The 24,971-nt window shown below is 40.6% G+C and overlaps 2 protein-coding genes across 2 annotated transcripts; one reads left to right on the top strand and one right to left on the bottom strand.

Annotated features, from left to right (window-relative positions):
* ube2l3a (ubiquitin-conjugating enzyme E2L 3a) lies at positions 1 to 8,343 on the top strand. The gene is made up of 4 exons (XM_050053915.1): positions 1 to 141; positions 5,382 to 5,477; positions 5,583 to 5,769; positions 7,471 to 8,343. The coding sequence occupies exons 1-4, from the start codon at positions 115 to 117 to the stop codon at positions 7,623 to 7,625; spliced, it is 465 nt and encodes a 154-aa protein (XP_049909872.1). The 5' UTR covers positions 1 to 114; the 3' UTR covers positions 7,626 to 8,343.
* A 2,898-nt stretch (positions 8,344 to 11,241) lies between these two features.
* Positions 11,242 to 24,918, bottom strand: ckmt2a (creatine kinase, mitochondrial 2a (sarcomeric)). Its single transcript, XM_050053868.1, has 10 exons — positions 24,835 to 24,918; positions 21,033 to 21,220; positions 16,678 to 16,876; positions 16,484 to 16,579; positions 16,183 to 16,404; positions 14,993 to 15,078; positions 13,879 to 14,002; positions 12,295 to 12,429; positions 11,750 to 11,875; positions 11,242 to 11,603 (listed from the first exon to the last, which is right to left on the bottom strand). The coding sequence occupies exons 2-10, from the start codon at positions 21,179 to 21,181 to the stop codon at positions 11,487 to 11,489; spliced, it is 1,254 nt and encodes a 417-aa protein (XP_049909825.1). The 5' UTR covers positions 21,182 to 21,220; positions 24,835 to 24,918; the 3' UTR covers positions 11,242 to 11,486.
* Positions 24,919 to 24,971: the final 53 nt, after the last annotated feature.

The raw sequence follows: 24,971 nt of genomic DNA, 5'->3' as shown, positions 1-24,971 counted from the left end.
TGGCGCCAACACCTCCGGACCTCAGGTGAGAGCCAGTGACAACTCAACCCAAAGAAGTGGAGCAGGAACGGAAAGAAACAGGAAGAAGGAGAAGAAGACACCATCGGTCCCACAATGTCTATGACCAAGAGACTATTCAAGGTAAAATAAATCTATAATTATTGAATTCACGTCGCTTCGCGAGGGCTCGATAACTTGTTTCTTCTTCGCGGGTGTAGCTACAGCCGCGTCGACCGGGGGAAAATGTCGAATAGCCGAGCCTTCATCGGTCGGACAAAATGAAAGGAGAATGACGTCCGACAGACGAGAGGTAACTAGTTAGTTAGTTTGAGACGCCGGCGGAGCGTGACTCAGCACTTAGAGGAGAAACTTGGCGGATGAAACGTGTCGTGGAACAATGTGTTTGGTTTTTATCTGTTAGAAGATGGAGGCTCGGCAGGCAGCCTTCACGGAGAGAAGTGAGGCGGCTGCTTTTACGCGCTGTCACCGTCTCAACAGAAAACATGGAGACTTTGGGGTTGGGACGTGACGTCAGAGCCCGGCTGGGCGATATGTCATGGAGAAAATAATAATGTTGTGAGGTGAGAGCAGACAGACAGGCAGACAGACAGACAGATAGGAATGTCCTCATACGTGTTTAATTAAACCTCTTTCAAAAACCAGTGGTGCAGTGTAACCAGATACATTCACTATAGGTCTGTATTTAAATTCGAGATACTTGTACTTTACTATCTAATGTAACCCAATACTTGTACTCTATTACATCTCAGAGGTAAATATTTTCTCTTTAACTCCTCTACAGTTGTCTGACAGCTTTAGTTCCTTCCTGTCCAGTGATGTCTCTACAGATATTTGTGATATACTGAAACATGTAGAGAAACTTCTCCCACTGATTAAACCCTCTGAAAGCCACAGGTTTTGCAAGTAACATAATAATAATAACACATTTTATTTATAAGCACCTTTCAAGACACTCAAGGACACTTAACAACAGTGCAGAATAGTTAATGATAAGCAGTAACTAGAGATGCGCTGATATGCTGATATGTGTATCCAATTTCCGCACCTAATTTCAGTGATCACCTTGTGTAGTGGAATTAACATCGTATTACACATGCATACTCTTACCGTGACGGCCCACCAGCAGATAGACACATGAAATATAATGGTTTTTAATGTCTGTAACATTCATTCATTGTGCAAATTTTTTTTAAAAAAAGCATGTTGGCTGATTGTGATGGTTCATTTTAAAGCCAGTATTGGCCGATATTATCGTGCATCCCCAGCTTAAAAGTCCTTTAATTTAATTGTATAAATATCAGGCCTTAAAAGTCATTAAATAGTCTTAGTTTTTTATTTATCCATCCAAGTTCTTCAGCCTGAAAGTCCAAATTCCTGGTGTTAAAAATCTTTAAACCTAATACTTAAACTTTATACTTTCACCTACCTTACCCTTATAACCATATTCACACATAAAACCATCCTCTGCAGCAGGGTTGCAACAGTATGAGATTGTCACGGTACGATAACCGGCTCAGAAAATATTGCAGCTTCACGGTATCATGGTGTTACAACATTTCTATCATTATCAATCAGAATGACCCTTATTAAAGGAATGAAAACAGAAGGGTAATTGTTGGTTGAACAAACGTTTTATTACTATAACTGAAATTTAAAACGTTTGAAAACAACTAATATAAAGTGATTCATCATCCAATTACATTTATTTTTTTTATATCGTAGATCAGCAAATGTACACTGTATGATGATAGTCAATTTAAATATCACACTAAACTTTAAAACCCTCCTACGTCTTAAGCTAAATAAACTCTCTAAAAACCAGAGTGTCTTAAATTTAATTTTGTAAATATTAGCCCTTAAAAGTCATTAGATACTCTTAGTTTGAATCTGTGAGGTTGTAATTGCCACAAACATTTTAGCTTATTTTATTTCATTTATCCATCCTAATCCTTTTTGTCCAGATGTCTGGTGTTTAAAGTCTTTAATTCTACCACAAAACCTATACTTTATTTTTCACTTAATACCTGCACTTAACTGTTGGCAAAATGCCTTATTCTGATAACCACATTCTTACATAAAACCTACCTCTGCAAAGGACTACATATATTACTTATCTTTATACTTACCTGCAGTGCTTGAATAAGGAAGATTGTCTTGAAAAGGACTTAAAAAAAGCATTAAATGTAAGTGTCTGATACCTGCAGACACCCTGAAAAACCCTCCAGGATCAGGTGGAAAATGTCTCATCACAAAGCTGAAAACAGGCTGATTTTTTTGGACTTTTATTCAGAGATACAAACATAAGATGATCATGAGTATGATGCATTGCTGTAGATTAAACTACCCAACAGTGTGTAAAGGAGTTAAAATGAGCACATACACATGATTGCAGCAGGAATGTTAATCCAAAAACATCAGACAGAGTAGGACAGCACTGACAGGGAACATTTAATCTGATTTCACTTAGTATGGTTTCAGAGTATTATAGTAGTCGAGTATTTTCCCTTCAGTAAAACATCTTAACTCTTCTTCCACCACTGATCGACCTCATTTAACTCTCTGTACAGCTGCTCAGCCTGCAGCCTCTTACTTACACTTTCACTGTGACCCAGCAGCACTTTTGGTTTTGATTCTGGTGTGTGACTGATGCAACGCAGCCTCCGTGTCAGGAAATCCCCTGCGTGATAACCAGAGCGAAGTGTCTTGTTACTACTTCCCTGAATTCCCCCGTCAGTCCAGTTTTACAGTTCAGGTAAATACAGGAAGTAGAACACTGATTTACTCCCTGCTTCTGTTTTAACCTTTTACTAGCGGTGGAGCGAGTATTCAGATCATTTACTCAAGAAATGTGTTTTATTGAATTTTAGTTATCTGGTGCATTGATATGTAATACTTTAATGTAACAGCTGGTGAAGGTGGGGCTCATTCCCACTGTATTTACTGCAGGGTAGGTTGTGAATTTCACCAAGAGATCAATAAAATTAAAACCTTTTACAATCAGTTATAAGATAAGATAAGATACACCTTTATTGATCCCACAATTGAGAAATTCAAGTGTTAGAGCAGTGAAGGGGAAAGAGTCAAATTAAAGATTTCAGTATTTAAAAACTTAAAAAACTAGGCATGCAGAAAAAAGTACAAAAGATACAGGAAACAGCAATAAATAATAACAATAATAATAATGAGCAGTAGATAAAAAAAGTGAGCAATATATGTTAGGTTCTATTATTTTATTTGTTTAATCAAAAGTAATGTGTTAATATTTGTGTTATATTGTTCAAAATGACAAAAACTGGAGCAGGGATTACGATCTCATCACACTGACAGATTAAACTCATGTCATACTGCTGCTAGAGTGGAAATAATTCACTGTTTAATCCGTTAGTTGACAGACAAATAATTAATTGACAACCATTTTGATTAAATTCAATCTAGGGCTGGGCAATTCATCAGGATTATATAGATACTGTGATATGAGACTGTCTTAAATTTTGAATATCAGAATATTGTAAGTGATGTCTTTTCCTGGTTTTAAAGGCTGAATTATAATAAAGTGATGTCATTTCCAAACTTACCAGACTGTTCTCCACTAAGTCATTATATCTGCTAGGGCTGCAACGATTAGTCCATTAAAAGAAAATTAATCTCCAACTATTTCAGGTTACAATTTTAAATATTTGTTGCTGTTCTTTGTCTTTTATGAAAGCAAATGAAGAATCTTCAGGTTTTGGACTGCTGGTTGGACAAAATTAAGTTGAAGACGTCACCTAACGTTCTGGAAAATTGCAAAGAGCTTTTTTTCACAATTTGTTTGACATTTTATAGACTAAACAATTAATCGTGAAAATAATCAGCAGAGTAATCGATGAGAATAGTTGTAAGTTGCAGCCCTAATATCCACATTACAGATGATTATTAATCAAAAATCAAACTGTATAAATGTTGCAATATAGCGATATCAAGGTATTAAGTAAAAAATATTATGATATTTGATTTTTTTTTTTTTAATCAGTTAGTTCAGTTAATAAGTGTGATTGTTTTCTCTTTTTCTGATATGATGGTAAACCTGAAAATATTTGAAGATGTCATCATGGGCTCTGGGAAATTGTGATGGGACCACATTATTAAGAAATTAGCCTGTAGATAATATGATAATGATAATTAATATTAGTTGCTGCCCTATAATCAATCAATTCAATCAGTCAATTTTATTTATAAAGCCCAATATCACAAATCACAATTTGCCTCACAGGGCTTTACAGCATACGACATCCCTCTGTCCTTAGGACCCTCGCAGCGGGCAAACAGAGCAGTAATAAACAGAATAACACTGAAGCACACAGTATTCTGTAACAGAATTAATAAACAAGACAACACTGTGCTACGTTACCAAGCATTAACTGAGACAGGTAAAACTGGTTTTGCACTAACGAGAATGCATTTTGCACTGGAATTTTAAAGGCGTGTATGTCACTCATTGTGTAGAAAGTTTTATAGTTTTGTAGCGACCTGTCAGGGTGTGTCCATCACCTTTTAAAGGCCCTGACACGCCAAGCCGACAGTCGGTCGTCGACCAAAGTCGGGCCGTTGGTGAGCGTCTGTCGGCCTAGTTTTTGCAGTGTGTCCCGCACCGTCAGCCCTTTGGCGTCTGCGGCTTTTCGGCCAATTGAGCATGTTGAATCGGCGGCAGAGCTTGTCGGTGAAAGAGATCACTGTGATTGGCTGTTCAGGTTTTATCTGTCAGGGTGTTTCCGTCACCTTTTTAGGCTCAAATCATGGGTGTTTTGTAGCGACCTGTCAGGGTGTTTCCGTCACCTTTTTAGGCTCCAGTCATGGGTGTTTTGTAGCGACCTGTCGCTGTTTTTTATCAGCTTTTTGGACTCTAATCGTGTTTCCAGGTGATTTTTAGGCTTCAGTCAGTGTTACGCAGTGACCCACTGACCCATTGCAAACCGATGTCAACAACATCCACTGTCGCACAATTCACATAGCCTTGTGTCAGTTAAAGGCAATCGCAGAACTAAGAGAATATGACTAAGTCTTGATAAATTCTTCTTCACATTTTTCTGTCACCTCATGACGTTTACCATCAAGGCTATATGTAATGTCTTTTTTTTCACTATTTAACAGCAGCCAAGAACCATGACCTCAGTGCTAAAACATATCATTTAACAGCTCAATGAAAGTGTCAGAAATGTATTTATATACAGGGAGTGTAAATGTAGACTTAACAGCAGAACAGTGGAGTACCTAATAAAGTGGCCACTGAGTCTATACATGTATATCCCCCATGGGTCACTGAGGTTTTAGTCGTGTCAATATTTTATCCCATCTTAAATCAGTTGTTTGTTATTTTTCAGGAGCTTGAAGAAATCCGAAAAAATGGGGCGAAGTACTTTCGCAATATTCAAGTGGATGAATCGAATGTTTTGAGCTGGCAAGGGCTCCTCGTTCCTGTAAGTACTGAGCTGCTGCTAAAACAACGTGTTGTCCCGTCATTAAAGTTTTTATTAACTTGTTCTTTGCGTCTCTCCGATCTACAAACTCTTGTTTTCTCCAAGGATTGTGCTCCATATGACAAAGGAGCATTTCGGATTGAAATCATCTTCCCCGCGGAGTACCCCTTCAAGCCACCTAAGGTCACCTTCAAGACAAAAATCTACCACCCCAACGTTGACGAGAAGGGTCAGGTGTGCCTGCCGGTCATCAGCGTGGAGCACTGGAAGCCGGCGACAAAAACTGAAACTGGTGAGGCGCTTTGTTTGGAGGCCCAGACGCTCATTCAGCCTTTCTTGAATTCTAATTCTGAAGATTTTCATCAATCAAACCCCATTTTTTAAATTTTATTTCAGGCTTTGCAGGCTGGCATTTCAGTGTCTTTGTATTTTTAGTTTCTAGCCAACCAGCACAAATATTCTGCGTCTGCGTGAGAGGAAGTAACCGTTCACACCAGCAGACCGCAGTCGTTTGTATTGATCTATAAAAAGGGAAACCGGAGACCACAAGAGGGATTCAAGACGCTAATTAGCCCATTAGCACATCAACAATGTGAAAGAAGAAAATATGTACTGGGCACTGGTGAATAATAACGCAAACAATCAAACAGTTTTCTTTCTTGCTGGTTTAGCATCCTGAATCGGCCATTAAAAAGCCAACATGGGCCGACTGTCAGCTTGGTTGTCGGGGCCCTAAAAAAGCACGGCAGGTCTGTCAAGCTCCGGACGTCTCCACATATCGAAGTGTTGTACATGGAGCTGCGGTAAACCGAGTGTTCGAGTGACGTCTTTTTAAAACAAAAACTACAAGAGCAGAGAGTGTTTGGGAAGAATTAAACAATGGGTTTATCTGTCAAAACGCAAACGTTAGCTTGTCCAGTATGGAGCTAGCACAGTGACAGTAAAAATAATGGCATTGAAAAAAGGAAACACTGGTATTGAAATTATTTTATTTTGTTTGGATTTTTTTTTGCACGCTGGTTCTCAGTGGCAGAAAAAGAGAAAAGGTGATATGAAGGAAAAAATTGAAGAGTATTTTGTTTTTTAATGATTTTTAAACTTTTTAATGCCAAATTTCTTTTTCAATGCCAAAGCTCCCTGTCACTGTTCCAGCTCTGAACTCCAGCTCAAGGCTCAGACGTAGATGTCTTCGGAAAGCTGCGGTCACACAGACGCACACACAGTTTTATGCATAGTACAACTGACAATCAACATCAGTCACCAGCCGTGTTTCAGACGAGAGTGTAGAGCAAGAGATTGGAGCATGTGCAGCCGGTGCACTTGCTCTGCCTAGAGTTCACGCGGTCACAGAAAATGAGAATGTGGAAACTGTGAATTGGCCTTAACCGAGCATCACTTCCAAAGCAAAGGAGCTGTTCATACTAAGTTATTATCGAAGTAAAGAACTTAGAGAAGTGATTCACTGCTGTAAAGATGCTCTCTTTTATAAAACTGGGCTGTCTGTGCAGTAGGAAGACACAAACACTTTTGAAATTGGAGCGACATGACAAAAGAAAACAGAGAAAGAGGACTGTGGCATTTGACTTTGCACAGGGGAGATGTATGTAGGTAATATGACTTCTCCCCTTTTTAACCTCCTTGACGAAAATGTGTTTGTACAATCTGGAGTTGGAGCAGCAGCCGTAGAGCCGGCAGAAATCGGAAGCAGATTTGAGCCTAAACATGAGCAGGGAGGTCTGGGCTGCAGTAAGATGGAGGGAAGTTTACCACAGTTCATTTACACATAGTACCCACGCTGTTACGATACAGAGCTGGTTGAAAATTGGCAAAGCGTGGCTTTAATGAACTTTTTTTTTTTAATGGTGACACAATACAAAAAGTTTCCTCGCTGCTGTTTGTGATACCTGAAGTTTTCTTCTTCAACTTCTACATGTATCATGAAAACTTAAATGCATGAGTCACACATATTCTTCTTCCTCCCTCTCTCCCGCAGTGATTAGCAACCTCGCTAGTCTGGTGAACACCCCTCAACCGGAGCACCCGCTGCGGGCCGACCTGGCCGAGGAGTACAGCAAAGACCGCGCCAAATTCATGAAGAACGCCGAGGAGTTTACAAAGAAACACAGTGAAAAGCGGCCCGTCGACTGACGGCGTTGACACCGGCCTCCTTTCTGTTTCCCGTTCCAAGTGCCCGCCCTGACTCTCTGTTCTTACCCCCCAAAACTACACAGAGACGCCCTGTTCTGCATATCTGCTTGTTTTTTAGCACTCTCCAACCACTCCTTAATGATGATAGGGGCTTGTGTTTCTGTTTCACTTTGCCAAAATAAAAAAAGAAAAGCAGGACTTTTTGGTGAATAGGCAGGCTCCGGCCTCTAGGTGTCGCCTTTTGGTTGTTTTATGTTCTTTCTACTGATTTCTTTTTAGAAAAAACAAAACAGAAAATAGTCTGAGGTGGTGTCCTGGAAAGTTACAAAGTCAGAAACAATATAAAGTGCTGTTCTGCTTACTTAAATGTTGAATGTTTTTTTCAGATTAATCATTAGCTCCTGCCGATCTGTTTACAGATATATATATATTTTTTTTTAAGCTTTTTTTTTTCCAAGCGTTAACAAAATGCACAGATAATCTAAAGCTGTTGTTTTTATCTGTCGTCTTTATTTCTCTTTTCTTTTCCCTTATGATACACTGTATTTTGTGAGATCACCTGGAAATTAAAGTTTGTTACTGAAATGCAGAATTCCACTTGTAAACTCGGAGATTTGTGAAAATGCAACTACATTGTACATGTTTTTGTATTTTGGGATGTTGTGAGGAAAAAGTCTCATAATTAAAAACTCTTCCACCTCTGCTGGCCTCCCAGGAACGTGCATAGTGTCAGTGAGCATCATTGTTTTTCACGCAGGTGTCAGAAACAGTCCCACGGTTTATTTTTTTATTTTAACACGTTCTGCCAAAGTGGCTTTTAAATCACAAGCTGCTCAGCTGCTCTCTGTTTGACTCTGTCACCACCTCCTGCTCGTCTCTCTCATCACAACACTGACAACATTTTCAAAATGAGAACAAGCTCTACAAAGCACTGATTGATTCAAGCATTAAAATATAGTTTCCAACCTGCAGTGCGGCTGTGATCAGCTTCTCTCCATCTTAAACACGCTGTAATTAGGATCTTAATATTCTCTGATAGCTAACGGAGCACCAGCCGACTGAGGGTGATATCTGCAGGTGGAGGGCAGAGGGTCACTAATGAATAAAGGTCTGCGATGGATGCTTAAATCTGTACTGTTGTGTTTATTAAAAGATTTTTCTTCACTTCCTGTTTGTGTTTGTAGCCACCTGGAATATTAAAGTGACACTGGGCCCCCTCATGCTAATGTCAGATTAATAATTAAAGGTCCAGTGCATGATTCAGAGGGATATACTGACATAAATGGAATATAAGTATATTTTCCTCAGTATATAATCACCTGAAAATAAGAATCGTTAGCAGGCCCTCGTCTACAGAGATCACCATGTTGCACCGCCATGTTTCTACTGTAGAGATTTTCCCGGTACGATAACTGTCACTGTAAATATTGTGGTTTCATGGTATAACAGATTTTATATTATCGGTCAGAATGAGCCTTAAAGGAATAAAAACTGAAGGGCTATTGTTGGTTGAACAAACTTTTCATTACTTTAACTGAAACCATTTTGTCAGTGGAAGTTTGTGTAAAAAGTAGGGTCTGGCAATATGGCCGTAGAATAATATCACGATATTCCAGGGTATTTTTGTGATTACAATATTCTTGACAAAATGTTAGTTTTACAGTTTGCCTTCAAATATTAAAGTTTTGTTAATTAAATAATTGTAAAAATTAATAAATATAAAGTTTAGAATAAAGGGGAGATACTCTGCCCAGTAACATTTTTTTCGTAGACTAGCAAATATCATAGTATACCCTAAAACCAGTATATCGCTTCCACCCTATTCTACAGTGGCTCAGGACGGACAAACCAAACACTGGGTCTAGACTGGAGGTCGGAGAAATATTCTCTAAACATCTCAGTGACAGAGAGTAAATGAAATGCTACAGACGAGATCGCGCAGAAATAATGTTTGTGGTCAGTCTCTTTAGGGATATGGACACATCTCACACCTAAAGATACTTGAAAAACTGGAAAAACACATCAGTGACGACTTGAGTCTGTCTCAACCTTCCATCAGTAGAGTGATCACACCAACAATGACAACACTTTAAAAGTCAGCAGTTCATCTCATTTCCACTGGGTGTCCTCACACCTTACAGATTCACAAAAGGGCGTGTCTGTGACAACCAATCACACCTGTTAAAAGAATGCATCATACCTAACAATAGTAAGTTTCTGTCCCTTCCTCGCTCAGAGAACTGTTCTATATCACTTCTAGCCTAGGACTCGTCTTGCACTCCACCCCCATTTTGTAGTGAAAACGCCTAAAATGACATACCCAAATTAAAATGACTGTAGCTTCTGAACCGCTCTGACTACATGCATGCATGAGGTCTTGCCAGAAAGAAAACTCCCTGAAGTTTCTTGTGAAAGTGTCAGAAACACTCTAGGTGATACAGAGACAGAGTAATGGGCCTCTGAAGTCAGTAAAAAGTTGAAGATTTTGCCTAAAATAAAATAAAAAATGTGTTTCAGGATGAATAACTGTCTGTGGCTTCATCTGAGCAGGTAAATGACACTGTGGGGCTGTAGGCACACTATCAATGAACACTTGTTTCAAATTTGAAGAAGACTGCTCAAAGTATGACCATTCTACAGTGTTTTTACCATGAAAAGATCCAGGCGGAGCTCCAAATGACAAGTGGGTCACTCTGCTTCAAAACAGTACTATCAGTGATCAAACAACACTCAGCCAGCTTCAAACATTGTACCTTATTGAAATCAGGTGTGATTATGATAGCTGATGTTGTTTATGACACAGAAACACCATAAAATATCACCAAATAAAGCCATATGAAACGTGAAGGTTATGATCCTACATTCTAGACGGTATATCTCAGCCAAAAATAGTGGTAGGAGTGAGACTCTTACCTTTTATAAAACAGCTAAGTCCCCGCTAACAGCTCTGCATAAGATCGCGAGTAATCCTTTAACTTTTCCCCTCGAAAAACGTCATGACATGACTTGTCACCACTCATTGTGATTTTGGACTTTGTGTGTTTAGGCTGCTCTGGTGTGAAATACATAATAAATAAAAGAAAAACGATGTTATTTTTGAAAAGTCGAGAGCTTCCTGAATCCGGCAATACCAAACATCACATGGTCTGATGACGTAGTGCGCCTGGGAGATACCATTTAACAGAGGAGGTTAAAAGTTTTCAGGCTAAGTTAGGAGCTCTTTGAGAGTGATCTCAGAACATTTGTGAATACGCCCCCTGGTTCTTAAGTTATCAGGGAAAAAGGTGAGCACACATAGAAGGCTCTAGGCTAAATGTCTGACAAGCTGAACACTTAGAAAACACTGATTTGTAACATGAAACTGTTTTATTCAGTGTTTTTACTGGTTCAAATCAGCTGGTCTGTTTGTTTTGGAGAGAAGAGACCTCTGCGGATAATTCAGCTCCTGGTAAAAACCTCCTGAACAATTCTAACCACGAGAAGTTTCACCTGGTTGCAATCTGCAATCCTCACCACTAGACGCCACTAAATCTGACACACTGGACCTTTAATTTGCAGCGGATTGAGCTCTCAGGGCCACCGTAGTTGAATCAAAGAAAAGGCAGCAGAGTCAAAGTGTTAAACACTGTCGGCTTTATTGAAGTCAGGGTTACAGTGACGACCTTAAACGTGAGGTAGAATTTTCCCCTAACTGCAGTTCATGTCTAAGATTAGGTTTCCCTAAAGATTTGCAATGGTTCAGAGGATTAAAGAGAGCGCCTCCTCTGTAGCAGTGGTCAGACGTCGTTCTGAGGTTTGGGAGGTGGCGCCGAGTGCAGAGCCGCCCTCCTGCTGACACTGATGTCACGATGAGACCAGCTTTTACTTCCTGAACTGAGCAATGGGAGACGGGACTTTGATGTCCTGTCCTTTCTCCAGCTTCTTCTCACACTCAATCAGGTAGTTGACCCCATCGACCAGCAGCTGGACCAGCTCCACCTGAAGACAGACACATCACAGGTTATCTCTGCAACAAATATCAGCTTCTTATGAGTCTGAGATGTCGTAAACTTTGATGGCTGACGGCTTCCAGTGTGCCCCACAGTATGCATTGAATTAAGGTGATATAACCGTCTGATGCTCACCTCAGATTTGCCCAGACGGTCGTTGTTGGAAATGTCGAAGGTGTCTCCAGTAGCAGCCGTGTCCACGCCACCTGTGCCTCTTTTCTGCAGCCGCAGGTTGTCGAGGATTTTGGAGAAGCGTGGGTCCTGCAGAGTGATTTCAATCATGCGGAACTTGTTGTAACTCACAGTAAAATCTCACTGACATCCAAGAGCACATATGCAGAAGGTAATATCGACTGATGCTGTAAAGTATTTGGGCGAAAGATGAGATTTAAAGTTTAATCTTGACCTTGCAAACACACAAACATCCTGAGGAGATGGACAATAAAGGGTATTCTGTATTTTATCTGTATCAAAAAACTCTTGAAAAGAGTCTGTCTCTCAATACTGTCTGACTTCCTGTCTGTGGCTCTCAGCTCGGAGCCGATTGGTTCCTACTGAAGACGTTAATCTTTAAAAACACAATTTAATTTAAAATAAAAAGTCTCAGTACTTTTCTTAAATAGCTGGTCACTGTAGTTTTATCTGTGTTGTATCTGTTATAGTGAGTGTGTGTGTGTTACCTGGCTGAGTTTTGGCAGGCGCACGTGCACGCCCGCCCGCAGGCCGGTGCCCAGGTTGGAGGGACATGTGAGGATGTAGCCCAGACGCTCGTTCCACATGAACTCCCAGCCTCTCTCCTGGATCAGGTGCTCCACCTGCAGGACAGCCAGCAGTAATTTGAATTTCTCCAATGAACTAAAATTACTGACTCCGCCCACCAGTCCAGTGTCTCTGACAGTCTCCATCCATGTCAGTGAAAACATGGATGCTTCACTCACAGAAGATCTATACAATCAGCACAGTTTCAAGATTAGAGTCACCAATTCAGTATCTGACCAAATGTCTCCCCTTCTGTTCCTGAGATATGACGCAGAGTAATGGACAAAAAAACATTTTATGTTTCACATAAATATTTTGAATTTTCGACCACTAAAATGTTTAGAACTTTTATCAACTGAAATATTTTGAATTTTTGTCAAATAAAATATTTAGAATTTTTGTTGACTAAAACGTCTTGAATTTTCATCCACAATTTTTTTTTTGAATTTTCATTGACAGAAATGCTTTACATTTTTTGGCGACTAAAACATTTTGAATTTTCGCCCATTGAAAATTTTAGAATTTTCGTCAATTAAAATGTTTAGAATTTTTGTCAACTAAAACATTTTGAAAATTATAGACTGAAATATTTTGAATTTTTGTCAAATAAAATATTTTGAATTTTCATGAACTAAAACATTTTGAATTTTCGTCCATTAAATTTTTTAAATTTTCATCAACTAAAATGTTTAGATTTTTTTTCTTCCAAGAAGTTTAAAATTATTGTCAACTAAAATGTTCTGAATTTCCACTGACAAACATATTTTGAATTTTCCTCCACTAAAGATGTTTGAGTTTTTGTTGGCTAAAACATTGAGTTTTCAGAGACTAAAATATTTTTGAATTTTCATGAACTAAAACGTTCTGAATTTTCATCAACTAAAATGTTCTGAATTTTCATCGACAAACATATTTTGAATTTTCCTCTACTAAAAAGTTTTGAGTTTTTGTCAACTAAAACATTCTGAATTTCCATCCACTACAGTTTTTTTTAATTTTAGTCGACTAAAATGTTTAGAATTTTTGTCAACAAACCTATTTTGAATCTTTGTCGACAAACCTATGAAGGATAAAATGAATAAATGTGACTTGAACTAATTAGTATTTTCGTCTCAAGACTCAGACCAGATCTAAAAGTGCTGTCAAAATTTACACTGGAATGCCGTTAGTTTTGTAGCTATTTGATCATAAACCAAAGCGTTGAACAAATTCAGATTTTGACCTGATGATGAGGCGATTCATCCAATTGCTGTGGAAATATTTGACTACAAACACCAAAGTTAACCTCAAGGTGGCGCTAAAGGGAAAGTCGGGGGATCACCAAAGTCAGTAGGATTTATCCTCTGGGGAACATGAATGCAGAAAATTTCATAGCCGTTGAGATAAACCCGTCTGGACCAACATGATGGACTGAACAGTTAAAAGCTGTGACTACTGTCTCTGTGAACATCACACCGCTCTGTCTCTGCATCATGTGTGTGATAACTCCACAGACTCCTCCGTACCTGTTTGAGTCCTCGGCAGAATCGCTCAAACACTCTCTTCATGTTGCCTCCCTTCTCCATGGAGATGACTCTGGTGTGGTCCTCCTCGTTCACCCAGATCAGGAAGGTCTTCTCATTGTTGTGCCTGAAGAGAAGCAGCCACAGAGACACTAAACAAAGAGCTCTCCAGGTGAAACACTCTTTTCATTACCTGGGATGACTCATGGTTCATAAAGGACCTGATTCCACAGACACTTTAATATTCATGCTGCCGCTCTGAGCAGAATTAATAATATGTCAGAGACACATGCGTTTGTAAACACAAACAAAATGGAAAACAAAACACACTTCCTGTTGGTATTTTCCCACCAACATGCGTCACAATCAGAGCAATAACTGAAGTGTTCAGTTGGGCTTCACAGGATGTGGAGAGACATATTAAATATATCCAGCAGTGGGAGAAGTGTTCAGATTCTTTACTGAAGTAAAAGTACTGATACACACTGGGAAAATACTCCACTACAAGTCCTGCATTCAAAACCCCTCTCTTATTTAGCTTAATGGGTAACTTTGATTTTTATTAACCTGACCCATATTCTTCATGTGTTAGTGTCCAATGAGAACAATCATTTTTGGAAGCGTAGCATAGAAAGAAATACAATGTTTACCTCTGAGATGTGGAGTAGTATGAAGTATAAAGATGCATAAAATGGAAATACTCAAGTAAAGTACAAATACCTTAAAATTTGTACTTGAGTAAATGTACTCAGTTACATTCGACCACTGTGTACATCAGTGACACGGGTCAGTGTGTGGATGTTGGCTTTGCACACAGCAGACATGCAGCAGAGCTGAACACACCCTACCAGATGCCCCTGGCGTCCGGCCAGTCTCTGGCCATAAAGGCACATGTCAACAATGGAGAGATGGGCTTGTCAAACAGGAAGTGGTCCTACAGGTGGAGGGAGGTGGAGGGAGGTAGGGACAGGTAGGAGACAGAGGCAGGAGGACGTTAACTCTACGACTCAGTGAATAAACAGCTGTGTGGAGAGGATAGAGGTCGGGGACCTGGGACAGGAGAGGGTGCGGGTCGACTTGTCATCTCGTTACTCGCACTGCTAACAGCAGTTCTTACCAGATCCCTCTGGAGTCGGGCCAGTCTCGGGCCATGAAGGCCGAGGTGAGTAAGGGAGACACGGGCTTGTCGAACAGGAAGTGATCCTTGTGTGGCGCAGCGTGAAATCATCAGAACAGGAGGGTCAATAAAAGTGAACCTAAAGGACTGATTGGTTCACGACTGGAGATAACAAGTGGTCTGAATACAGACTGTCAGTCATAAATATGAAGCTGAAATGACCCTGATGATGCAACAGTGACATCATCAGGGTCATTTCCTCAGACTTAAAGCAACAGATCGACACTTTGGGAAATACACTTTGACGTTCTTGCAGATTAAACAGAAGATTGATGCCACTTTCATATCCTTCATGTACGGTACATATAAATCCGGAGCCAGCAGCAGGTTAGCTTAGCTTAGCATAAAGACTGGAAACAAAGGGAAACAGCTAGCCTGATCAATGAGCAATGATTTACTTATTATTCTCTTGCCATGTGATATTTTGGAAGAACTGGACCTGATGGTGAGATGTTGTATGAAGCAGTAAGAGCTTTGTTTTAATAGTAATCTTTACACAAATCAGTCTTAGTGAAGATTTATGAAGAAATATTAAAAATAATTCACACTCATTTAGGGTTGCAGCTGTGTACCAGTTTTAAGGTATACTGTGATATTAAAATTAACTGTTATCATACCGTGTACTGGACGGAGAATCTTAACTTTATTTTAGTTATTTTCAAAAGGGAGACTTTTTACTCAAACTTGAATTTAAAAAAATGATTTCAAGTTTCAATTATAGAAACAAAACCTTTGTTCAACCAACAATAGTCCTTTTATTCTCGTCCCTTTAAGGGTCATCCTGACTGATATTAAGATAAATTCTGTAAGACCCCAATACCGTGAAACCACAATATTTTCTGAGACGGTTATGGTACTGTGAACATTCATCCCTGTGCTCATTAATGGTTTCGATCTTGCAGCCTGGTCAAGGTAACAACATGGAGAAATCTACATCCAGAGCCGTGACTTTTTGGACGAACCAAATGTACAGAGCTGTAAAGTTGTCCACCATGGTAGCAGTTAGCAGCTGGCTAACGTAGCTAACTTGTTTGTCCATTGCTTGGTCTGTGACGTAATAGGTCAACAGGAAAAAGGTTTGTAGCTTTGATAAACAGTTTGATGGTGTCAAAGAACAACTTCAAACTCACATCGATGAGCTGCTGCTGCTCCTTCTCCGTCATGTCTCCCAGGCTGTAGTAGTGTCCTGCCAGGTCTCCCTTCAGGCCGGCCAGGGCCGTCACCACCACCCGCTCCACCTCGCGGCGCTCCGCCCTCGAACAGGCTGGGGGGAGGCTCAGACCACGGATACTGCGGCCGGTGCGGACGCGGGAGGACAGGACGTAGTTCTCGTCAAACATGCCATGGGTGATCTGGAGAGGAAGACAGAAATATTGTTCAACACATGTAGGACCAGCAGGTGGAGGGGTCGGGCAGCGGTGGGGTAAACACCTTGGAGGAGTCCAGGTCAGTCGGGTGTGTCATGGTTCTGGGGTCGTAGCCGTTGTGGCGGTCTTTGATGACGGGGTCGAAGAGTTCAGCAAACACCTGCAGGAAACATAAGATCAAGTCAAAACTTTCAAAATCAGATCGTCTTCGAACTATCATATCTGCTGTCCCAACTTGTGACCTTTGACCTCTCTTACCTCGTAGCTCTCCTCGTCACCGGCCACGCAGCCCACCGTCTTGATGAAAGGGTGTCCAGGGTTGTCCACTCCGGTTTGGATGCACTGGTCCAGGGTCCAGTTGTTGGGGGTGAGCTTGTCCCTCAGTTTGGCGTAGACGGCCGGAGTCAGAGCCGACGCCATGCAGTTGTTGTGTTTCCTCAGGTCGGGGAAGTCGGAGCTGCAGGAGAGGAGGAAGTGGAAAGATTTGAGCGTATGTAGTTTAATGATCCTGCTTATACTGAGACATAAAAATACAATGCTTTGAATCAGAATCTGTGTCTGATGGTTATTTTTCCCTTTGTTACCTTTTATTGCCATCATATCATTACACAGCTCTGATGTACTGTTCTTCCAGTATATAAATATATATCTAAAAAATAATAAAAAAAAATACTGTAAAAAAAAAATACTGTGATTCTCAATGTGCCAGGTCACACAGACCTTGACCTTTGACCACCGAAATCCAATCAGTTCATCTACAGTCCAAGTGAACGTTTGTGCCAAATTTGGAGAAATTCCTTCGAGGTTATTTAAAATATCCCGTTTACATGAAGGAGACAGACATGGTTGAAGTGACCTCGACCTCTGACCACCAAAAACTATTAAGTGTCTCATTAGGGTCCAAGTGAACGTTGGTGCCAAATTCGAAGAAATTCCCTCAAGTTGTTCTTTAGAGGTGGGGGGATTTTTTTTTTTATACAGCACAGTATCGCGATATTTTTGTGTGGCAATATTGTATCGTCACACAGTGCCAAGTACCTATTTTTTTATTATATTGATTATTAATATTACAAATACAAATTAAGATTTAGATGTGTAGTCTATTTGGATATTAAAATCAACTGCATTTCAGTCCACTACACATATTTTGCTGCAACTAAAATGATTTAAGTAAGATGACAGAAAACTTCTATCTATCTTATTAGATAACACAGATGTTGACAAAGTTTTCCTTCGGGGACATAATTTACAGATGAAAAAAGGTATTAAATTGCAATATATTTTATCACAATACTCAGCATATCACAACACGTTAATAATATTGAATACTATATTGTGACGTAAGTATTGTGATAATATTGTAGAGTAGAGCCTCTGGTGATTCCCATACCTACTGTTCTTGAGATATCACGTTTACAAGAATGAAATGGCTGCAAGGTCACAGTGACCTTGACCTTTGACTCTTGACCACCAAAATCAGTTCATCCTCGAGTCTGAGTGAATGTTTGTGCCAAATTTGAAGAAATTCCCTCATGGCATCTTGAGATATCACGCTCAAAAGAATGGGACAGACAAGGTCACAATGACCTTGACCTTTGACCTATGACCATGAAAAACTAATCACGTCATCCTCGAGTCTGAGTGGACATTTGTGACAAATTTAAAGAAATTCCCTTGAGGCATTCTTGAGATATCGTGTTCACAAGGATGTGACGGACATACTGACGGACGTATGGACAAACCAAAACCATCATGCTACCTGCCACAGCTAACGCCGGTGCAGAAACATAAAAATTAATTTTTCTTTATAAATCCAAGGTGTGTGTGTGCTGAGTAGTTGTACAACAAATGATCATTTTCTAGGTGAAATATTCCTCTAAATCACAACAAAACCCAAAATCCTGTTTCAACAGGAAACACAAAGAAACTAAGATGCTCTCAAAATGTGACTTTGAGTAAAACCTATCTTCTGGCACCCTTGGGACACACGTGAAGCTCTAACTAAAGTTCAGTCAGGAAGACAAAACATTTCATGCCTAGGCTGTAATTATTCTGTCTCACCCTGTCATTCACACCTCGCACACATGCTCACCCTCTGTCATTGTCCGAGGCTGTCAACTGTCATCAGCTGCTCTACAGCTGATTCACAACCAACCAACAGCACAGTGACACACCTTCTCTGTCAGCCTATCATCTCACTGCTCCTCATTTTAAATACAGTTCTTTTACTGCCTGAAGTTCTGTCATGCTGCAGCCGTGCGAACCCTCCACCTCCCCATCACCGCCTAGCCTTCTCAGAGTCATCAGCCTCAGAGTCATCAGCCTCTGCAGCCTCAGAGTCATCAGCCTCAGAGTCATCAGCCTCAGCAGCCTCAGAGTCATCAGCCTCTGCAGCCTCAGAGTCATCAGCCTCAGCAGCCTCAGAGTCATCAGCCTCAGAGTCATCAGCCTCTGCAGCCTCAGAGTCATCAGCCACCTCCACCAGTGTCTGGACTCTATGTGGAGATTTATCCTGCTGCCAGTCAGATGTCCCTCAATCACAAATGTTCCCCTCTTCTGTTAAACCATAATCAGCTTAAATCATCTGTTAATCTGTACACGTATATCCTGTATTAATCATTATCTTTACTTGATTAATCTGTTCCTCCTGACTGAGCCACAGTCATTTGTCATGACTGCGCACATGTAAAGAGACGTGGTGACAGAGAGGTTGTGTGAATGAGTCGGGCAGAGGGAGGGAGAGTGAGTCAAAGGTAACGCAGATGAAACCTGAGAGCGTCAGTGATACTGCAGGACAGTGCTGTGACCTCATGTGCTCTTTCACACTCTCACATGTTCACTAACGCCGTACACACTGTGAAATACTCCACAGGTGCTCAGTGTTTCACGTTCTATCTGATGTTTCTGGATTAATGTTGCTGCTGCATTAGTGTTTCATTTTACTGCTGTAGATGTTTTTAAGTCCTTCGTATACTGTTGGATAGTTTAATCTACAGTGATGCATCATATTCTATAAGATCATATGTTTGTAGCGTGGCAACATGTGAGAACCACAAATCTTCATAAAGTCCCCAAAACAGCCTGTTTTTAGCGTCATGACGACGATGCATTTTCCAGCTGATCCAACACATTTTCATCCCAACTCATTAAATATCGCTGCTTTGTCAGTGGACACACACGTCTAAATATGACACGCTACATAGCCATCTGTGTCGGTTTTAGACGTTCACAGACGACGTGTCAATTTCCGATTTTTACATCTATTGTGTCTTTTCAAAATACACTTCCGTTTTGAACCCTTTGAAACCTGAGATAATTGACTTGATTTCTAACAAAAACGTGAAGAAGGCAATGAGCAACGAAAGAAGAATGACTCAGAACATTTGCAAGAAATTAATAAAATGGTCGCCCCTAAACTGTGGAACTCCCTACCCCTTCAGATTAAAATCGCGCCCACAGTTGAAACTTTTAAGTCTCGTCTTAAGACTCACTTTTATTCTCTGGCTTTTAACGTAGCATGAGAGTTGTCTTTTGATTCCTTTTATTGATTTTCTTAATGATTTTATTTGGTTTTATTTATTGTTTTTAATTTATTGCTCTTATTTGATTATATTTCTGTTTCTAGTATTTTATTTCTGTTTCTGTGCAGCACTTTGGAAACCTCCGTTTGTAAAATGCTATATAAATAAAGTGGATTGGATAAAAAGAAAATTAGTAAAAAAGAAAAAAAAGAAAAAACAAACAAGGAAATGACCTATTCTAATAATCTAATAAAAATTTAATTTAATCTCTAATAATAATAATAATTATAAATATATATTTTGTTCCTAGCTTTTTTCCTTTTCCCCGATTTATTTATTTATTTTTATTTTCAAAATAATTTTCTAAAATCAATATTGCCTTTTTTCCCATGTTTAAAAAAAAAAATCGCAGCAATATAGTTCAAAGGTTGAAATACTTGTGAAAGACATCTGAAAGCAGCACAAGAAAAGTGATGTCACTCCAGGTTTCAAAGGGTTAAAGTACTTCCTGCTCGTTATTCACAATAAACTTCAGAATCAACTTAAAGTAGGTAAAACACTTTGTTTTTAGGTTTATTTTCAGAGGTTTAGGCAACAAAAGTCTGTGGTCAGGGTTAGAAAAAAAACTCCCGGATGAATGTCTGGAGTTTGTTTGACCCATCTACCACGCTTGCCGCCTGGTGCGTATCATACCGCCACAAAAGGGTCCTTCGTGTTTGATGCCAACGTCCACTGAGTGAGAACAGGCCGGAGCAGAGAGGGTTTTAAAAGAGTTTATTTAGCTTAAGAAGGAGGAGAACTGTACTGAAGCCATATTAAGTTGCATAAAATACAGTTGCTTCTGTTGTGGAAACAAAGCAGTGAGTCATTGTTCTGAACTGTGTCAGTCACACGAGCATGTGGTTTGTTTCTGTGTTGCTGAGGCAGATAATTATAGAGGGTGGACTTTTCACCGACCCGTCAAGATCATCCATCCACTGCTCTGATGAAACACAGAGAGTGGACCTCTTCCTGCACCCTCCACACCTCCGTCTTATTCTTTACATCATTATTTGTTCCTTCATCAGAGGCGTCGATGTTACCCGGTCTTACCTGGGAGGATAGAGCTTCGTCTTCACATCTGCAGCCAGCGAGCCATTTTCGCTCAACAGGTAGCCGGTGGCCATCGTTCCCGCGCCCAAGCTGGCCAACAGCACAGCCGTGTTGCGGCCGGAGATCAGGCGTGTGAAAGAGCTCGCCATCTTTTCTGATGATTCGTAACTCTGTCAGTAGCAAATGAGCTGCAGAGAGAAATAAGAGAGTAGAGTAGTTAGTTTGATATGTTGATGAAGGTGTGAGGGTCACACAGTACAAATAAATCACACTAACGTTCATAGTACTCGAGCACAACGTTAGCTCAGGTACGAGTCGCTAACATTAGCCTAGCTGGTTCACTCATGCTTTACAGTAAGCGGCTCCTTCACACCTGTGCAGCTATCAGCCAACTAATCCCATCCAATCACATTAAGAGGGCGGACATACAACACCTTCATATAAACTGACACCTCTCACCATTACTGCCAGTTATTCCAGTATTTTAAACTGAAAAACTTTGCAGTAAACTTTGCAGTAAAATCACTTAAATTCAATTGAATTTCTGCAATTAGTTTATTAAGTAAATATGTGTCAATCTTTTGCGTCAACTTAAACTTTGACTTGTGCCATGAGGGTGCTGCAGGAGTGGCATTTTTCTGTAGGCCAGTATGGTAGCTAGTGTCGCCCTGGTCCCCTCGTCAGAAAGTCAGCGGGATGTTTCTTTTGGATTTTGGATTATCGCAGAAAATAAGCTCTGTGGCAAACAAACATTAATGACTCTTAAACGTTTGTTCAGCAAGATAACGTTCACAAATGAACACCACTTTTATGATTACTGAAGTCAGAAGTAAGCTGTGCTCGGTTTGCTGATGTTCTGTCGTCAAATTTAGCCACTTGTTAGAAACTGTTCTTTTTTAATACACATAAAAGCCTCAAAATTCACGGTGAGGTTTTTACTGACATATTCTGTGTCGTAGAACTAAACGTTAAAGTCTCTCCAGCTTGTGTTAACCACAGACCTTATATCAGACATCTAACCGAAAACCCACCGACTTTGAGTCGAGGGACCCGTGAGTGCTAACATGCTAACTCATTTCCGGGTTTTAGGACTCATTCCTGCAGCTCTCTATTGCCCCAAAACAAACTGTCTTGACAGTGATGACCTTTAAAGAAATGGAGAGCAAAAATAGAGGAAGCTATGGGAGTTCATTAGTTAAACTGCTCCACATAAGAGGGATGGTTAATGCTTGTAAGACGGGGTCGATGGTAGAATTTTGAATAAGTAAGACTGAGCTTTGTGGCCTGTTAGCGAACAATAAGCTAACAAGCTTGCTGACTGAAAGCTCGTTGGATGGAAGAGCTTTTTTCCCCTCTTCAATAACTCTACCGAATAAATTTCAGTAAAATCCTGAGAAAAAATCCTACAGAGGAGTAAACTGTCCAAAACAGAGGAAAAGGAAATAAATATAGAGAGCTTTTGGCTAAAATGCTAAAGGTTAGCTCGCTATGTGCAGTATTTTACAAAGAAGACCAGTTAGTACTTTGCTACTTTGCTGTCACCAAGATTTAAGTGTGCACCAGAGATGACGCCAAGTGAACTGCATTAGTGTACAATGTGATAACTCTGCATCGAGATTGATATAAACCTTTCACGTTTCTTGTGGTCAGTGCGGCGCGGATGGCGGTATTGCACAATTGCAGCCTGCAGGACTGTGCACGTTGGGTCTCAGCGCCAAGCTGCACACCTTCAAGAATTTGTAACAACCTGGACGTGGTTGCAAAGAGCGCATTGCAGTGATTGACTCGCTACAGGACCCGAAAGTGCGTATATATAATGGAGTGCAAGTCTGAAAATGTAAAATAGAAATCTGTTTTTTGGAGTCGCTCTGATCACTTTGAACACAATCTGTATGAAAGACCAGATGTTCGCAGGGAGCATGAGCGCCATCTGCACCTAACTGACGATACGAGGCATGAAACAGGTTTAATGTGACACATCCGCGAGGGTTGTAAGTTTCCCTTTGGCCAAACTGACGTCACTCCAGCAGACAAGCTGGGCGAGAATCTGCATTTCCTAGTATAGCGAAGGAATGGCCCACCTTACTCTGCCTCTGATTGGCTTACCGTGACATTCTGACCCTAACCCTAACCAATGCAACCAACAAAGGCAACGAGTGCTCACCAATTAGAAAGCGAGTAGGGCGGGTCATGCCTTCGCTATCCTAGGATTCCCAAATTTGCATTCTGTGCAGACAGGTGGAGGAAATGGAGATCCATGCTGTAGACAGGAGTTTTTAATACACTGCCCCCTACAGTTTGGGAGAATATCGGTTTGGCACGTAAAGAAACTCACATGGAGTGCGTCAGTGTAAAGTGTAACTGGGGCTTCCCACCTCCTGCATTGACGACCCCCCACCGGTTTTTGTTAAAGACAGTAACAAGCTTAGAGTAGTTGGGGCCGTGGCAGATGCTCTTAGCCTCTTAGCATTACCACCAGTCTCCCACCAACACGACGGCAGGTTTCATATGTCCACTAATGCTTCAGTTACCATTAGAGTCTGTCTTAAGCTCTAAGGACAAAGTGAGACAGCTCAGGAAGAAACCAGTCTGTAGTGACCAGTTAGGGCAAAAATATTCAATACTGCAAACATGTCTATCAAGGTGGATTTAAAATGTTTAATACCTTAATTAAAGGTCATACTGCAGCTTGTCCTTCAGTGTCTGCAGGGCTGTCTCTTAATATAGAGGGAAGCTGTGAGGACAGAACTCCTGGTAATCCAGGTCAAAGAAAAGATGGCTGATCTGTGCTGCACTGAACTGACAACTGAAGAGTAAAACGTCCCTCCGTGAGGTCACAGCATTTTTTCATTCAGCAGAATTTATCCCACTGACTCTTTCTTCCCCTCTCAGTCTGTGGAGGTTCATAACTTTGGGCCTGTGGTAACATTATTAATAGATCACTGGAGGGTGCTGCCAGGATCCAGTGCCAAGACACAAGCCATCCCTGGCTCACAGCGTGGTGACATTCTGAACTGGTCACAAGACCGAACTCTCATGAGCCAACGTCAGCGGGACAGAGGCAGAGGGATGGAAACAGGGAGGAGGGCAGGTAGAGGACGTGGAGCAGCAGGTCTAAGGATGAAAATCAGGTCAGAGTTCAAGATGGAAGTGCAAAGTCTTTAAATAATTCTCAAGACATCCAGGGCGTTCTGTGCACTGGCTTTGTAAAGCCTCCACTGCCAACTGGATCATATGGTCTTATGGTCAGGATTACACCAAAACCAGTACAGACCTGGGATCAGCCTCCCCTCCCCATGACAGCACAACCTTTTACCTCTGAGGGAGTACGTGCAGAGGACGTAAGAGCAGCTTCGTCCTTTTCAGAGGACACAGCCGAGGTAACAGTGCCTCAAGAATTTAAAATAAAACATTTAGGAAACAAAAGAAAAAAGAATTTTTAAGCAAAGCGCACGAAAATCTGCTCAGAGAGATTTTAGCATGCAAAGTTTTCTGTTTAGTTCAAATACATAAATCAAGTTATCACCTCTCTTAATCTTCTCTTTGCAGTATCTATTCAGCTACATACCTTCTTAAAGTTATAGCTTCCTACGACCTTTCCTATTTAAACATTTTGACTTTTGAACCATGCACTCAAACCTCAAACCCCCTTCACATTATCTATAAATCTCATAAGGTTGAGATGGTGCATATCCTGCATCGTCTTTGATAAAAACTCTACAAATAATTTAACACTCAGCCTGAGATGCACGAAGCTAACTGAGCCGCTCTGCAGGAGAGATAAGAAAAGAAGGTACAGTACCTGTGGAGAAGCTGCTCTGCCTTCTTGCTGAAGGTTTCCAGTTAAAGAGCTTTTCACTCTCCTCTCTTGGAGAGCTCCACCCCCTCATGTGGGATTACAAAGTGGAGGCCAATCATAAGTTCAGAGGCAAATCTTTG

Source organism: Epinephelus moara, chromosome 9 (genome assembly GCF_006386435.1).
Source record: "Epinephelus moara isolate mb chromosome 9, YSFRI_EMoa_1.0, whole genome shotgun sequence".
NCBI lineage: Eukaryota > Metazoa > Chordata > Actinopteri > Perciformes > Serranidae > Epinephelus > Epinephelus moara.
The sequence above is the reverse complement of the archived record's forward strand: the minus strand, read 5'-3'. Positions and strand labels throughout refer to the sequence as shown.